This window comes from Nothoprocta perdicaria, unplaced genomic scaffold (genome assembly GCF_003342845.1).
Source record: "Nothoprocta perdicaria isolate Ctin4 unplaced genomic scaffold, notPer1 scaffold_204, whole genome shotgun sequence".
Lineage (NCBI taxonomy): Eukaryota > Metazoa > Chordata > Aves > Tinamiformes > Tinamidae > Nothoprocta > Nothoprocta perdicaria.
In genome coordinates, this window is record NW_020455250.1 from 326531 (window position 1) to 343911 (window position 17381).

A 17381-nucleotide genomic window follows, 5' to 3' on the forward strand; every position below is an offset into this window, starting at 1 on the left:
GCTCTCGCATGTTATCACTTTCTTCAGAGCGGCACAGTGTTAGAGAGCAGGGCAGGAGTCCTGTTTCCAGATGGCACAGGGATGAGTGCACGTGACACGGCTGCAGTCCTTCCCTAGCACCTCGTGCCACTGAGTTGACAAGTGCTGAGCAAAGAGGTTAAACAGGGCCTAATCAGGGGTCAAGAGAAATCGGACTTGAAAGTATATGTTTAAAGAATAGAGGATGTTGTGTTTGCCCTGTGTCATATATCTATAAGGCTTCAGTGGAATTACACCTGAAATAAATCAGGGCTAATGAGTTACAGTGTGGCAAGGTAATGCTTAAGACTTTAAAAATCTCTTCAACGTATTGAAAGTGTATAAAAACTAATTGTGTTGAGATTGTTCCGTGATAAGTAAATTATGCTCTTTCAAAGCCTTTCACCAAGTTTCTTTGTGCAGAGGTAGTTAGTTAGAGTTTGTTCTCATTTCCTGCTTTCCAGGCCTCACCACCTCTCTACGCTCAGCTCTTCCTTTCAGTTCTCATGCTTTATGCTTTGCTGTCCTGAACCCAAACCTGAATGGGCTTCAGCGGCTCTCTTGCTTTCTGACTTTGGACCAGGAGATCTGATGTTATAAATCTTCTCTAAACCATCTTAACTCTGTGATGCATGTGAGTTCTCTAGCAAGAGAAAGAACAGTTCAGTTACTGGGCAAAAGGTGTGGTATCTGAAAGCACAAAACTTCAGAAACGTTCTCTTGGCGTTTCCTTTCTGTTGCTCCCGTCACAGCACAGCCTTTCAGCACACTGAGCTTTTCGAGCACAAGGATTTAGGGGGCTGCTGATAGGGCTGAAGTTTCCATGCTCCATTCATCTGAGCTAATCCGTATTGGAATGGGCAAAGTGCTCTCCTTGAAAGGAGCAAAAGGACAATGTGTGCTCCTTGTGAGAGGCCTGCATTCTGCTACTGGCGATTGCCTCTGGTAAGTTCTTTGGTTGCCCCACTATGGGCAAAGCCCTTGTACCTTTTACCACCCATTGCATACCCCATTTAGGCCCCTTCTGAGCCTCAGAGCCTCGTAAGGAGCCTTACCCAGGAGTTAAATCCACTATAGTAAACCGAGATAACAACTCGCTTTGTTTCTCGGGCGCTTTGTGGGCGTTGTGTCGCGCCGCGTGTTGCTGCGTGGGCTCGTGGCGCCCTCGCTGACTTCTCTCCCCGCTGTGTTTCAGAGCGTGCGCGCAGGCATGGCCGCGGCAGAGCCCCTGACCGCCTTCTCCCGCTGGTACCTCTACGCCATCCACGGCTACTTCTGCGAGGTGATGTTCACGGCCGCCTGGGAGTTCGTGGTCAACTTCAACTGGAAGTTCCCGGGGGTCACCAGCGTGTGGGCGCTCTTCATTTACGGCACCTCCATCCTCATCGTGGAGAAGATGTACCTGTATCTCAAGGACAAGTGCAACATTGTGGTGCGCTGCCTCATTTACACCCTTTGGACCTATCTCTGGGAGTTCACTACCGGCCTCATTCTGCGCCAGTTCAACGCCTGCCCGTGGGACTATTCCCAGTTTGATTTTGACTTCATGGGCCTCATCACGCTGGAATACGCCATCCCCTGGTTTTGTGCTTCGTTCATCATGGAGCAGCTGGTGATCAGAAACACCCTGCGCTTACGGTTTGACGAGACTGCTGAGCCGGGGGCCCCCACTGTCCCCGTTGCCTTGGCCAACGGCCACGTGAAGACTGACTGAGCAGTGACTCAGAGCCGCTCTTAGCAGCCGAGGGAGCCTACACCTCTACTACAGACTGTCAGCGCGGGCTTTCAGGGACTGCTCTTTCCTGTATGATAAGATTCATAAGCCCCATTTTTTTTCTAAAGGGGGTATGCATGGGATATACCAGAAAAAAAAAAATGGAACCAATGGATTTTCTATGGATTTTACTCTTTGGGCTCCAAGGACCAATGTCAGCTACTTGTTAGTTAGGTTATTTCTGATTTTAAATTATTACAGATGAAAGCAGTTCTTTCGCTTACATGTATGTGGAGAGAGAAGAAAAAAATGCTACAGTGGAAATGCATACAAAAATTTGAAAAAAGTTACTGGATGGGCATGGACATGCCAGCTAAGGTAACGATTGGCTTACTCTATTAGGCAATATTCAGGTGCTTGCTTGCAACCAATACCTCCCACAGGACCTGAGATGCTGCAGGACCAAGGAAAATCCACGTGCTGATGAGAAGAGCCGGAGGATGGCAGCGAGCTGGGGAGGTAGATGGTGCTCCCCGTTACAGGTCCCCTTGGCCTCCCGCCAGGTTCTTGGTTTGCACCACATGTAGTCTGGTGCTGGACATCTTGCTGAATTTATACCAGTCTTGTACTTTTTGAAGTCTCTGACCTGATGCTCACTAGAGAAGTCCCTTTTTTTTTTTTTTTTTTTTTTTTTTTTTTTTTTAATAAAGGCCTTTTTTTGCCAAGTGAATTTTACCATCATCTCTGCAGTTTGGATCTTGGCAAGAAGAACGAGCACTAGCTTATGTCTTCCCATCACCTGTATCCCCTCAAAGCAGGACTTGCCCAAGGGGCTGCTCCAGGTTCTGGCTTCCATCCCAACCGGGCAGAATTTGCAAGGACCGTGCGCGCTGCAAAGGTTTGCTGCCTTCCTTCCCAGGGCTCCCTCTGCTTCTGGTGACGTTGCTGACTTTAGTCTGGCCGTAACCCCTAGTACTTGATCGAAGGCCAAAAATCCTTGTGTGGCTAAGGCGGGAGCCGGGGTTCAGAGTCCTTTGGGATTGACTGTCAGCTTCCTTTAGCAGCGGTGGCTCTTGGCCCAGTTCTGCCCCACGTTCCTCTCGGAGTTTGTTTGTTTTCTCCTCCTCCCCAATGTGACTTTGCATAACTGCAGCAGCCCTTGGCTGGACACTGACGGCAGGCAGCGAGGGAGATGCGGCAGCACCTGGTACAGCGAGGCACGGTGCCCAGGGAGGTGTCTGGGGAGCCCTGCCCGGGGCTGAGCTGAGGGGCGAATGCGGCCGCCAGCGAGGCCAACAAAGCGCCCGGGCTCCGTTTTAGGGAGACCTGGGCTGGAAAGGCTCTAATTTATTTAAGGTAGGAGCATTCTTGGAACACAGGGAAAGCTGTAATGCTGACAAAGTGCTTGATTACTGGCAGCCACAGCTGATTATTTGCTTTGGGAAATCTTGGTAGTTGGAATTAGCAGCATCCATGGAGCTTCCAGCTGGCGGACATACCTCGCTCCTAACAGCTTTAGGAGGAGGTTGGCTTTAACTGCCCTGGAGGGGCAGGTACATCGTAGGGGTTCTTCCACCAAAGCCACCAGAGCCGCGCCAGGGGTGCATTTGGCTTGCAATGCAAATCTGTGTGATTGTAGAATGCCACTCCTGTTGGGAACCTGTTTGTCTGTGTTGGTCCCCTGCTTCCAGTAGGACGTGCTCAGCTATGGACCTGCTTCTTGCCCTGGAGCATCGTTCCAGAGAGGAAAAGCACTTCTGGCTGTGTGAGGGGAATCGTTGCTTGGTTCTGCTCTTACAAGGGCAATGTTAATCCTTTTTGTATCACACAGAGTGCAATTATTTTATTGCTCCTTCCCCCTTCTCACATGACATCCGTTGCTGGCAATGGACACGTGAAAACTCTGGTGTCAAGGAGTTAAGCAAACCTGCCTTGGGGTATGCAATGTCGTCTGAAGCACTCAGAATACCTAGGTGGGTACTTAGAGTTCCCTTTTGCTACTTCATTAAATTAAAAAAGAACTAACCCTGAGCCACTGAACAGACTTTCTTTTTTCTGTTTATTTATTTTTTTCCTTTTAATGTCATGCTGTGATGCCAGTATTGTGCAATCAGAGAAATGGTATGTTGCTTGTCAGCCTGGTGGTCTCAAGGGTTTAGACCCAGGCACAACAGTCACCTGAAGCAGCAGGAGGGGCCGGGTGCGGGTAGGAGCTGGGACCCCTCCATTCTGGCTCTGGTGCAAGCGAAGCCATTGGGCCTGGGTAGCTAAATGCAGCACATGAAACGAGGCTGGCCTCTCTGGGCACAGCCTAACTCGTGTGTGATGCCGCCTTGCCTGCAGTGCTCTGAAACGCCCTGCTCCACGGGAGCTGCCTTGGGGAACCCTCGTTAGGTAAAGCTCAGAAGTTAGGAGGAGCTGTGGGCATCCTTGGTGATCCACAGCAGCTGTGCCTGGAGCAGGGAGGAGGAGTGGCTGCTCACCTGGTGTGCAGCCCTGTCCCTTGCCTTGAGAAGCCTCTTGCCAAGTGCCACCGTGTCACACAGTTATGCGATATCCCAGTACTCAAACCATGGAGGAGTCCCCACATGGCATCCAGTATCTTACTCCATTATTCTTTATCATTGTGACACTACTGCAGTTCTGACAGGTACTACCCAGATACTGCATCTTCACAGCGTTGTAATTTACACCCTGACGTGCGCTTTGCTTGCAGCTTGCACACCAGAACCAGAATGGAACCCAGCAAATGGTTAAATCAATTCAGATAATCCCCTGGCAACTCATGCATTCACAGAGGTTTTCTGTAATGCCATGTACCTAATGCAGCAGGATTAGCTAGACTTCTTTCTGAGCAATGTGGTTACAGTCAGAGCTTTGTTTGTCCTGAGAAATCTCCCTGTTTTAATACATGTGCTGCTTCTTATACCGTCTTACAGGAGGAGTGTCCAGAGTGCAGTGAGACACCATGGGGCTCACTGGCAGCTCAGCAAGGGCAAAGGAGCTGGACTGAATTCAGAAGAAAAAAAAAAACGCACAAAGGCCTAACATTTGTACGTGTATCTTCCTCAGTAGATTAAAGTTGCCTGTTTTGAGTTCACCAGCAATAAAAAAACTTGTGATTTATCCACTTTGTCCTTACTCTGCAGCGACAAGGACAGAGTTGCCTATTGCTGCATTTTTTTCTTTTTCTTTCTTTCTTTTTTTTTTTTTTAGTATGGTGGGATATGGGCTGAAGTTACCTTTGGGTTTTATACTGCCTCCCTTGTTTTCATTTTCACTTTTACTGTCCACCTTAAGCATCTCAAAGTACAGCATAAAATAAGGAGTCTGGAACAGGATAAAATAAGGAGTGCATTCAAGCATTACTGCGATGTCTGTTCATCCTCCAAAGATCTTGCCGGAGGGGAACAGCTCATTTGAAATAGGACTGGGCTGCATTTTGCTCTCTCTGGTGTTACAATTGAGAGACATATGTCCCTATGTACCAGGTGCTGTTATGCCTTTGGTCTGAGTGCATTTTGTAATTAAAATGGAATAATCCAGTCAAAGTTTTGCTTGATTAGTCCTGTGAGTATAAAAGGCAAAAAAGTGACCGAAAGGCTCTAACTGCTTGGAGTGGGGGGGCTGGCAACCCAAGGCCCCTGAGCTCAGCATCACTGCTCTGACCAAGTTCTGAAGCCTGCACAGAAAGAGCAGCGATTTCTTTGCTAGTGTGAACTTCTGGCCTTTCTGTACTATGAATAAAACATGAGTCACCAGAAAGATGTGTGCTGAAACCTGTGCTGAAACCAAACATTCTTCTGCTTTAGTTCATGCGGGGCCCTGAGCTCACGCCTGCCCCTAGGCAAGAGGCAGGCCTGCAAACAGCGGGCTCTGCGGCAGGGCTTCCTGCCTGCATCCCCTGCCTGAGCCAGCACACAAGGAAATGACTCTTTTCCCTCTCCTCCCTCCTCACCAGCTGCTACCACGTCCCTCTGTGAGCCGCCCCTGTTGCAGCAGCAAAGGGCAACACCTCGTGGTGCAGCTCCTTTGAATCAGACACGGCTCCCAACACAGAAGTGTGTCCTTCTCCCAGCTCCTGCTGCACCTCCTTGTCCAGGCAGGGCTGTAGTGAGCGATCTTGGGAGTTTTGTCCCTCCAGTCGTGTCCCCGTGCTGTGTCAGGAGCAGCCCTATGGCAGGGACCGTCCCTTCCTGCAGCCCCAGGTGCTGCCCTGGGCTTCGTGCTGCAGCCAGGCGCTCGCACCGCTCCAGAGAGGCTCTAAGTGAACAGGAGTTCAGTTCACAAGGGTTCAGGCTTGGCCTGGCCAGGAACACTGCTTTTTAAGACCAGAGTCTGGTCTTCTAGATAGTAGCCCACGTGGAATGGCTTGTTCTGAGGATGGCTGGGGTCTCCTCCACCTGGCTGCCCTGTACACTGTCTTCTGACCACCCCACCGTGGCGAAGCTGTGGGGCCGGCCGCGCGCCCAGTACCTGCTCTGCTCTGGGCGCCAGGCAGCTGGTGCAGGTGCCGCAGGAAGAAGTGCTGTCTTAGAGTAGGTCCCAGGGAGCGCCTAGCGCTGTGCTGCCTCATTAGTGTCTAACAGCTCCACGTCTTCAAATGCAAAGTGGCCCTTTCCCAGTGGGATCTTCACCGGATGCGGCAATGTGGAAGCTACCTGCTGTCCCTGGAGCACGACAGCCTGAATTCACTGTGGAATGGAAAGAATGATCAGAATCTTCAGCTACCTTTATTTTTTCTTTTCCTAGGAGATTCTTGATTTGCATCTTTGTGGAAAATGCATCATCTATAGAGATGCAAGCTAGTGGCTATTAAGCTAGAAGCCCTATAGCTCTGTGCTCCATCCTGGCAAATTAATCATGAGAAGCAGCAGAATACACTGGCCCATAGAGAGTGCTGCAATGTGGCCATACCACTTTTCAGCACAAGGACCTACTCAGGAATAGTGCCTTATGAAATATACTCTTAATTCCATGGATTCCAGTGGAAATTGTTTTCAGGGGAAAGCAGGAGAGAGAAAGAGTGAAATACTACTTGAACTTTAGTACTGCTTTTGATCTTGAGAGTGCCTTTATAGTTAGAGCTGCTTAACTGAGGCTCTAGAGACCAGACGTGGGAAAGCAATTTGTCTCAGCCTTGCAGTAGGTCCCTGGATCATCATGTAAGTGCAGGTTGTGTTGCACATAGTGGGCTGTGCAATCCCTGCTCAAAGCCAGGAAGAGCTGCCCTACAAGGGCAGAGATACCCCGAGTGCTGCAGGCAATGGCTGCAGAGCAAGGACTGCTGGGGAGATCCAGGCTCCCAAATCTTCAAGACCTGGACAGGTTGATTAGAAAGAGCCTCCCGATCCCAAGACTGAGATACCTTCTGGCAGAACCAGCTCTTTTATGGTCTCCACTTTTCCAAATCTCTGAGGTCTAAGGCAATCTGGCAGTATTTTAATTCTGATAACGTCAGACCTTTCCTTGGCTCTTTTATTCTGGAGTACTCTCTCCTCCTTTTGTAGCCATTGGATTTTCTGATGTAAATAACCTTCCTTAGCTCTAAGAAAATACTAGCTTTGGTAATTCCAAATGCTTGACATCAGTTTGCACATACGTTTTAGTCAATTTAGGACTATGTTGAGTTGAGATATGCATAGTACTTGCAGATTTCTGGATTTGCAAATACGAGGCACAATTTCCATTGCAGCACTTCTCTCTCCTTGGAGGTTAACTCCTTTTGCAATGCCCGCGCTGCTATCTCTGCATGGTACTTTGCCTAATATGACTTTTTTAAGGGTGGTATGAGGTATAATAGTACTTGCATCTCTTTAATTATTCCCCTGAATAATTCCCCTGAATAATCTCAAAGTGCTTTTGCCACACCAGTAAAGTGCTTCTCACAGCAGGCCCTTGACTGGGTCAGGATTAACCCCAAATAACACAATAGAGAGCTCATGGTAATGTCCTGACAGCTCCCAAAGGGTCTTTTCAGACTTATGAAAGGGAGTTGAACATGTTGCCCATTCTCCAAAAACTTTCAGGTTTGAGGAGTGAAGATTCCAAAAAAATATTGGGAAACTGGGAAAGTCCCATGAGTTGACAGAGGGGCGCTGGGCACGTGTGGAGCCCAAGGCAGGAGCTGGCACTGACTCTCCAAGGGCTCCCCAGTTCCCTGCAGGACAGGGCTGGGCTGAACTTGCAGCTGGCTCTGTGGGCACCCAGCTCTGGTGCTGAGGTGTCAGAGCCTGGGTCTGGATTCTCCAGCAGCCTAGTGGCAGCACAGCCCCACTGCTGCCACAGCCCAGCAAGGGGGGCACGCTGCACTGCCACAGCACCCTGCCACCAAACTTGTTTCTTCGTTGTTTGTCTTCATATAGGACTGAACACCTACCTTGACACCTAGAGCTAAATAACCCTGGACTTCAGAGTACTGACCGCACAGGGGTTCTCTGTCTGTTTGCTGCATAAATCCTGCCTTCATCAGCAGAGTATTTTTGGGTAAATATTGCTAGGGGCAACCAGCCATATTAGAGGCTAAACTGAGGTGACCATCTGCTCTATCAGCTCTTGTTGTTGCAGTTGTGGAAGAGCTTATCTACATTGCTGCTTCTGCTGTCAGATCACTCATCTGCTGCTATTGCTCTTCCTCTTGATGCTGTTTCTCCATCAGCTCTTCTGGCAATCTGTCCCTTTCTGTGCTTCTCATCTACCTCGAGTCCACACTGCAGTCCCAGGCACCTGAGTCTCCTGTCGCACCTAAATTGCACCCTGGGCAATTTACCCAGATGAGCCGATGAGATGCAGCTTCCATGAAGGTCCACAACGGCCCGGGCTTGTCAGCAGTGTGGATGTTCTGGGCAGAAAACACTATGCACACACGCCCTCAGGCACACGTATAGCAGCAAGCTGGCAATTACCATGCAGTGCCTTCGCTATAGCATCCGCACAATGGTATGTAATAGCTTCTGGGACTAAAAAAGCTTCTCCTGCCAATCTCTCTGAGTTTCTGTGTATGCTGAATAACACTTAATTTCAGCCGATACTGCACATAAGTGCATATACACATAGTGTGTGCATATGTTTACAGGGATAATCGTAGTCAATGGCCTCCATACCGAGCCACCGACTATATCACAACCTCTACTGCCAAAGAAGAGCTGCTTAGCTGTGAACAGCCATCTGGCCCATTCATTCAGATCCAGAGATGTACCGAAACAAAGCTGCATGTACAGATTAAACAGGTTAAGATCTGAATTGAGATGCTTTGACACTCGGGAAGGCCTCGTTTCAATTTGGGGATTTAAAGCTTTTGACCTTTGAGTGCTCAGTTCAGAGAGGGGGATAAGGCTTGTGTTTTACAAATGTTTTATGCAAGGTTTTAAAAACAGATTCGTATCTAAGCCAAAGAAAGGTACCAAGCTGTCTAGCTCCATCTTTAAACAAATGGAGAGAGATTGCTTTGGGGATCATCTCAGGTTGCCAGAAGCGAACTTCTCTGCAGGTTGATCTCTATTTGTTGATGAGGGTGGTATGTACCTGCCAAAGTCACAGACAGGCTCTTTAAGTGCTACAGTACCACAGAGAATAACAAAAAAAAAAAACAAAACAAAACAAAACAAAACAAAAAAAAAACCAGAAAACACCTCTCCGAGTCTTTGAGGGTATGGGCAAACACCCAGCTCTGTTCCACCAGCAAAACCACTTGCGCAGGCCCTTCACAAGGCGCTCGTGGTGCCGCTGGCCCTCCAGCCATGCCGGCCAGCGAGCAGCGGGGAGGAGAAGGCGGTGCGGCGCTGCGCAGCGTGGCCGCCAGCACGCTGACCTCCCAGCGCCGGCAGCGCACGGAGCACCCGCTGCTGGGACTCCATGGCGCCCGGGCCCGCGGACCGGCCGGTGCTGGCCTCCCACAGCTCGGAGGGCGGCCTGGCTCGCCAGCAGAGGCTGCCTGGGGGAAGCGTGGCGACGATGGCGGGGTTTTGCTCAGCACGCGGGCCGGGCGGGCCCAGCTGCCTTTCGCTCGGCCCGGCGGTCGGTGCGGCACGCGTGGCGGGGACAGCGGGGTGCTCCGCGCGACGAGCGCCCCGCGAGCGCCCGCACGCGACACCCCCATCACTGCAGCGCGGCCCGCGTACAGCAAAGCGCCATGAAGGGCTATGTGCACAAGGCCTGACTTCTCCCTCTGCTTCCAGCCCAAGTGACTCAGTCTTAGCAGCTTCCCAGCTCACTTTGAACAGCTTCTCCGAAGCTTTCAGAGGTGTCCAACGTTGTCTCTACTGACAGGATGCGGGGTAACAGTTATCTGGAAAGGGCTGTGTGTGTCTCCTAATGCCCTTGGCTGACTGTATCAGCTGCCCCCTCAGCGCCCATCAGTGCTCCCTGTTCCTCCATATTAAGGTAAAGCTCTTTACGATCATCAGTTGTGCTCTTATTTGGCTGGCCTTTATGGCTATCTTGTCCCCATCTCCTGAGGTCTCTCTATTGTGCTAATACTGATGTCCCGTGTGCCTGTTTCATGTTACTCATCCTGCGCACATGACATTTTTCTTCAGTTGACCTGCCAGGACATACCCTTCTCCCTGTTCCAGTCTGTCTCGCCAGCCCTACAAAACCCAGCAAATTAAACCATCTGCGTATCTATTTCACATGTTTATGAGTGAGACGCTAATCCCTGCATAGTGAAAGGGTCATATGTACAAAAGGGGAAATGAGGACACTAGCATTAAAGGGAGAAGTGGGGGAAGGCTGCAATGGCAGGGCAGATGCCAAGGAGGGGAATTCACTGCTGAAAAAAATGCAGAAAACTGAAACAGCAGCAAATCAAAAGCCACAGTGATGTCCTCTCTTTGCTAACTGGCATTTACACCATTGCCTTTGCTGCACTTGCCTTTGTCTTCAGAGCAGAGACGGGGTCCTCCAACTGAATCAAAACCACGCAAAGAAAAAATATCCACCAGACCTCCCTTTCCTCTTGCTATAACAGAGGGTGATAATAGGGCTAAAAGACACCTCTCCTCCCCTGCCACTGTAGAAGGAAAGATGATCTGTCAGACTGATCCATTTTCTAAGGTGACTCCCCAGGGCTTTGCCCCAGAGGCTCTGACCTTTCTCTGTCTGCGCTCATGGGAGATTCTCTGGTTTCCCAGCAGGGCTCACACACGGTGCTGCTCCCAACGGCGAAGGATTGGCATGTGATGCTGTTACAGTGGCCTCTGAAAACTCAACTCTGTTTCCCATCTGTTGTGAGCTATTATTTTCCCAGGACTCAAAATCAGGTGAAAAGTCTGTTGGACACAATAGAAACCTCTCAGTCCATAGTACTGGTAAAATAATCCCACTTAAAGCTATACAAAAATATCCTACTGTGCTGAAGAGGTCCTTTCATTCCCCTTCCTCCCTCTTTTTCTTTGCCTAAAAATCCCAGGAAACATTTTTAGGACTCTGCTCTGACTGACCTGGAAATTTGATGAGTTTCAGTCATATTTAAAAACAATACAGACAGCAGACCCGTCAAGAAAATTATGTTTGTTCATGAAAATGGGGCTCCAGGGAGATGACACATTCAGGGTAAAGGGCTTTAGGGGTCTGGCCCTATTGTCCCAGAGAAGGAGATTTGTGTTTCCAGCAAAAATATGTGTAAAGCACAGGGCATTCTGCCAAGCCTTCTATATGGACTCAGCAGAAATGCTGCTCCTAAGAGAGACTTTACCTACAACTCTGTACGGGATCATTTTTATTGTAATAATACCAGTTGATCTAATTTTAGGAGGTTTTTACAAAGAACCTGCCTCTTTCTTGTCTCAGTTCTGCACATCAGTTAATCTATCTGTTTAGATATTGAAGGGTTAAGATGGAATGACTCCTATAGCAACTTCAGATTCCACAGTCTTAGTAATCCAAACCTTGACTCTCAAAACCACTCCAGTCCTGAGCTGGTGAGTCCAGGATGTTAGTAAAAGCAGTAAACCCAGCACGGCCACAGCATTTCAGGGCATCAGGACACATCTGTGGTGCTCAGAAGCCATCAGGGCATCTTCGGGCACCAGTCCTGCCACTGCCAGCAGCGCTTTCCCAAGCTCAGGCTAGTAGGAAGATTGGACTGATCCAGTAAGTTGTGTCCATGTACATGACCTGCTTTTAAGGAAAGAACAGGCACCAGCACAGATAAGGCCTCCCCATGCCAGTTTCTGATAAAAAAATAAAAATAAAAGGAAAATGTGGAGTCCCTGGTCCAGATTAATGTCTCCATTGCTGTGCATCTGGTGTAGTCACTTACAGCTCTGCTGACTAAGCGTGAAATGCTAGGAAATTACAAAGGGAACCATGTACTCCCATTGCAAGCTGAAATAAGTAACCTTATTCAACCTCTGCATAAGAACCATGGGAAACACAGGCCTCAGCTGTTACTAAAGCCTAGCTCTGACAAAGCTGCTTCTAGTTTAACTGCGGGTTTTTCCTAAGGAGGGAACAAGCATTAACCAAAGAAATTGGGATTTACCTCAAATGCGGAAATCTGCACAAGGGAAAGGAGCTGGTTTCAGCGGGTGCCCCCCACGGCCTGCAAAGCCCTTCGTGGCACTGGTCTGGCTTTGCAGCGTAGCTGGCCTTCAAACACGGCCCCCTCTGCCATCAGACTCACACATGCAGAGCAGACTGGGCCCGAAATGGGTAAATTCAGGCAGTGTTTGTGCCCTGGAATGCAGGAAGTATCACTGCATAAAGTAGCGGGAAAACAGGAGCTGTACACTCACTAAAGAGCCCTTAAATAGATGACACCAGCAGCCCTGCTTTCTCTCTTTATCCTGCCGCAGCTGCCATGTGCTACAGCCCCAGTGTCTCGCAGGAGAGTAAATTTAGCAGTGAGCAAGGGATGGCACAGGATGTCTGTCAGAAGCAGCTTTGGGGGCGGCCAAGTCCCCCCTGGCCAGCTACAAGCAGCACTGCAGCCACCAGCCCGTGGGGCCGGAGACAGGAGCATCCCTGCGACATCTCCGAGAGGAGCACGGGGCCTGCAGGAGCTCCCTGTGCTCTCCCTGGCAGAAGGAAGAGAAAAATACATACCTGGGCATGATGCTTGGATCGAGATCCTACACTTGAGTGTTGTTAAGAAGCGAGTAAGACCCTGAGCGGGATGCCAGGGACAAAGTTAGTGGGAAATAATGTGATAATAAATCTCATTTTACTCATGTCATCTGTCCACCCACCTGATTTTGCTCTTATTTGACTCCTTCAACAACCATAGCTCTGTGGCTAGAGGTGATGTCAGCACTTCTTGCCCTCCCCTTTTTGAATAGGCAGAAGGAAGAACTGAGGCACTGGTGAGCACAGAACTTAGCAATGGGGTAGAGAAAATAAGAGAAAATTTGTGCCCATTACAACTGATTCCTCCTTCTAAAAACTGTAATTTTTATATTATATGTTGACTTAGATTTTTGATAGATTGCATGAAAAAGTGCCTGTGTGTTACTCTAGGCATTTTCAGCAGATATGTAGGAAAACTGTCCAGTTAAGATCAGCAGCTAACCCATAACAAAGCTTAATCCCTGGGCAAAAGCTTAGCCAACAGAAATGGAACATCTGCCCTCCTCAGGCGCTCAGAGATGGAGACAGGGGCTGTGGCTTCTGCACCTATTAATTTCTAGTAATAACTGTTAATTTCACGGACTTTATTCTGGATCCTCACTAATGTGAGAGGGAAGTCAAGTGATACATTTAGAGAGTATTTATTTAAAACACAACATTAAGAGTTAAGATAAGAATGACTCATCTTCATCATCCTCCCTTCCCAGCCCTACTGACTTGTATTCAGTCCTGAGCTCATCTTTCAAGCCCAGAAACTTGAAAAGTGACCATAGATTTTGTGTGACTCAGTTTTACCAGTTTGGGACCTCTCTGTCCTGATTTTCAGACGGCTCCAGTTAAAGGCAGGGCACTCCTGAGACTGAAAAGTGTTTCAAATTGGAAACCCATAAAATGAAGCCAACTCAAATCAAAGGCTTTGAAAAATCCTTTCGCCTTAGTGTCTGGGTTGGTGAGTCCCTACTGAGAGGTGATGATACAGTCAGTGCTCAGAGCAGGGTGAACGAGAGCCAGTCAAAAGAAAACCTCAGGTACCACGAGCCATGAGCTGTAACGAGGGCAGTCACAAATGCAAGTTGGTTTCATCTTCTGTGGGCTGAAAGGCACCTTTCCTTACAGTACTTCAGCTTGTAAGCCTGGGAGCTTTCCCGCTTAATGCTTTATTGCTTTTGGGTGTGAAAAGCGCCAAAGTTTGGGAAAAGGATGCTTCAAAGACTGGAGTGGGCTGGGCTGCACCGTGATGCTTGCTGCGGATTTCTACGCCCATATCCTAAAGATCACTGCAACTCCATCTCGGTTATCTGACAATTCATAGAGCCTCAGTTCAGCAGAACAGCTAATCATTCATTCAGCTTCTTGCTGTACAAATGTCCTATTTACTTCGATTAAGCATATGCTTAATTTGCTTCATAGTTCATTTAATATAATATGCTGCAGTGATTCAAAAAAAAAGAGCTGTGACAGAAGAATTAATTTGTCAAGAGTAGTCAATGGAGGGCCAGGATAATGTGATCACAGCTATGGCATCATGCCCAAACAGTGAATGGCAGACAGCCTTGCCTGGATACTCTCTATAGTAATTGAGTTTAAGGTAGTGGAGTACTGGGGTGATGGCTGAATATGCTATTCCTGTGTGCTCATCCCAGTAAAACAGGTAAGAACTGCCATGTTTCAAGGTTAAAAAAAGAAAAAGAATAAAAGGCACTAAGGATCCATGCAAGTGACCTGGTGTCTTTGTGGGTAAATTGTTCTATAGTTACCCACCCAGATCTCTTGCACCTGCTCTTTGACACCATTAAGATATAGCACAGGCGTTCCTGGTCTCATCTTGTCTGTAGCTGCCAAGTTCCTTGTACGTAGCGTGGGCAAGTGAGCAGTGCTGAGGTGCACCACAGGACGATGTGTTACTCTTGCAGGGATGGAGTAGGAATCTGCAAAGCTCTGAGACTAGAGGCTTCCCTTTGCCTCCTCCACCCAGGTTTGATGGTTCCTTCTTGCCTTTGCGCTGCTCTGGCACCTCTGGAAGCAGTTCAGCAATAGCTGTTGGGAAGGATGGTGGAATTAGGACTGTGAGAACATCTGGAACAGTTCCCTTTGTAGGAAAGGACCCTACTGCCTCAGCAGTAGGGATCTCATTCATTGCTTTAAAAAGAAGTAGCATGGGAAGCATGCAAGAGCCAAAGGCCCCAACTGATTCATTCCATGATTCATGGAATTAAATGTTCCAGGGTTTGTTTGCTTGTTGGTTTGGGTGTTTGTTGTTTGAAATGAGAGCTACTGGGCTCGGTTCAGCTGCTGAGCTATCAAAGTGATTAATCTGCAATATCACAAAGTGGAGAATTCTATTCCAAAAAAAACAAAGCTCAACTGATTTGGAACATGCCTCTTGGGTTATGAGCTGAACAAAAATATGCACATTGGTGTTTTTTGACATTGTAGATGAATGATTTTGTCTCTTTTATCTAGGGAATCCCCATTTCTAGCACTTGCACAGAAATAAGTATCTGGTATTTATCATCTGCTGGTATTGCCCAAGAACAAATACCCAACTTCCTGCGGCATCGACCTGCTCTGAAGAACTCCACAGATGCAGTTAAGCCTGTACCCATAAGGAACAGATGTCCTAATGTATCCATCAAAACTGGGTCCATAGGTGCACCATAGGTACTAATTTAAGGGGAGTCTGATTCTGTGAGTGCTTATAAGGGGACACACTGTGTACTTTTCCTACTGATCGCTGTGAGGTGCTTGGACTATTTTAGTCTATCTGCTCCGTCTCAGCAGAGGCTGGCTGCTGTGAGGCATCACAGGGAGCTCTCCTGGATGTGTACAGCCACAGAGAATGGAGCTTATCAAGGGGAACTGCAGAACTACTGAGTGTGTTTGCATAGTTGGTCCCCATGAAACAAACCTGCTTCACAACACATAAGGCTAAATACAGCTCAGGTTTCTGGAAAAAAAAGGGTAGGCTGCAGTTTTTCCATGCTTTAGCAAGAAAATGCTGTAGTGGGGAGCAAAGTATCCCATCAGTGAGACAGTGCTTTGTGCAGTGCTACTAAATCCCTACTGGTTCTGCCGCTGCAGGATTTGCCATTTTGTGGCCTCCCTCAGCACCCCATGGAAAGCTGCAGGAAAACTTGTGGTGAGTGTGGCAAGATCCAGGAGTGCCGGCATTGCTACTGGGACAGCTCCTGCACCTCAGGAAGCAGAAACCCAGCACAAGGCTGTAAAAAAAGGTCCCTTAGGGCGCTTACGAAAGGCAGGTTGAGGTCAGGTCTGTTGTATGTAGGTTAGATGGCTTTACTGCACTCCGGTAAAGACCTGATTCTGGTAACAGCCGCTCTGCGCGATCGCTGTGCATCACTTCACCAGCTCAGCGCCTTCTCAGCTGACCGAAACTTAACAAGGGGGTACGAAAAGCCACAGACTTGGCGACTCCCTCTGTCCCTTTAAAGGAAGCAGGTAAACAAAGTAGTTGCTAAATGAAGTAGGAAGCTGATCTCCAAGGGCAATCTGCTTAGAGGAGGCTAAAGGTGTAATAAACCCTGAGGTACCCTGTTGTTTGCTGTATTCGGGGCAGAAAGCAAAGGCATCTGTGCTTTTCAGCCCTGTGACGTGCAGGTGGGTCTGTTCCTGACCTGCCACGGCAAGGCAGTGAGGCGGCTCCTGAAGGCAGCCGTTCTGCTTTACCATATGAAGAACCCCATGTATGGAAACTCTTTCAAAACCACCACATTGCTGCTGAATAATTCTGAAATGGCTTTCCAGGCAATGGATAATACCCAATCCTTCCTGACAGCAGCGTGAGTGAAGAGGTAGAAGACAGAGAAATGCCTTCTGAGTGTCCTGGGAGGAAAGCGGCTTTTTCCTGGGTGTAAACATGAGTAGCCACGCAGGCCCTTACTAATACCTTAGAAGGATTCATTATAATTGAATTTAATCCTTCCTGTGCAGGAGGACGGAGGTTAATTGCCTGGTGACAAGTACTCATCTGGTCCTCAGGCCGCCCGGAGGAACACAGGGCTCAGCCGCAATGAGAAGATGGATTAATCTTCTCCGGGGCTGTTGTTCTTGAACTGCTTATTACAGCCAGTGATAAGGTGTTAGGTTGGGTGACTCTTGTGAGTCAGAGCTATTGACGTCCTCTTGTACACTGGACTCTTGGAGAGACACCTTCCTACAGCTGTATAGGGGGAACACTACTCATTTTAAGGCAGTCATCGTTAGAAAACAGTAATCAGCCTCAGGAAGGTAGCCAATATCTCATGTTGTCAAGCTCATATCTTGGAAATTCCATCTCCATGTGAGGAAATTCCACAGGCAGTTCCATCTCCATATGAGGAATATGAACCTCCATATGAGGTTCCATCACCCAACTGTGAGGGTGGCACAGCCCTGAAACAGGCCAGGGAGACTGTGGAGTCTCCTTCTCTTCCAAACCCGCCTGGACGCCGCCCTGTGCCCCATGCTCTGGGTGTCCCTGCTGGAGCAGGAGGTTGGACTGGATATTCTCCAGAGGTCCCTTCCAAGCTCAACCATTCTGTGATTGTGTGAAAGCCAGAAACGAGCAGGACAGCGGATACCC

The 17381-nt window shown here is 48.6% G+C and overlaps 1 protein-coding gene and 1 long non-coding RNA gene across 5 annotated transcripts in view; both read left to right on the plus strand.

The window, feature by feature from the left end:
* Positions 1 to 2409, plus strand: part of TMEM229B (transmembrane protein 229B) — a 28530-nt gene extending 26121 nt beyond the window's left edge. For all 4 annotated transcript variants that reach the window (XM_026038200.1, XM_026038199.1, XM_026038197.1 and 1 more), the window contains exon 3: positions 1214 to 2409. In XM_026038200.1, coding sequence (XP_025893985.1) covers positions 1229 to 1732 — 504 coding nt within the window. In that variant the 5' untranslated portion in view covers positions 1214 to 1228 and the 3' untranslated portion in view covers positions 1733 to 2409. The remainder of the gene's footprint in view (positions 1 to 1213) is intronic.
* Positions 2410 to 2431: 22 nt separating this feature from the next.
* Positions 2432 to 5446, plus strand: LOC112946383. The gene is made up of 2 exons (XR_003249233.1): positions 2432 to 3705; positions 4672 to 5446. It is a non-coding gene; the product is annotated as an uncharacterized LOC112946383 (long non-coding RNA).
* Positions 5447 to 17381: the final 11935 nt, after the last annotated feature.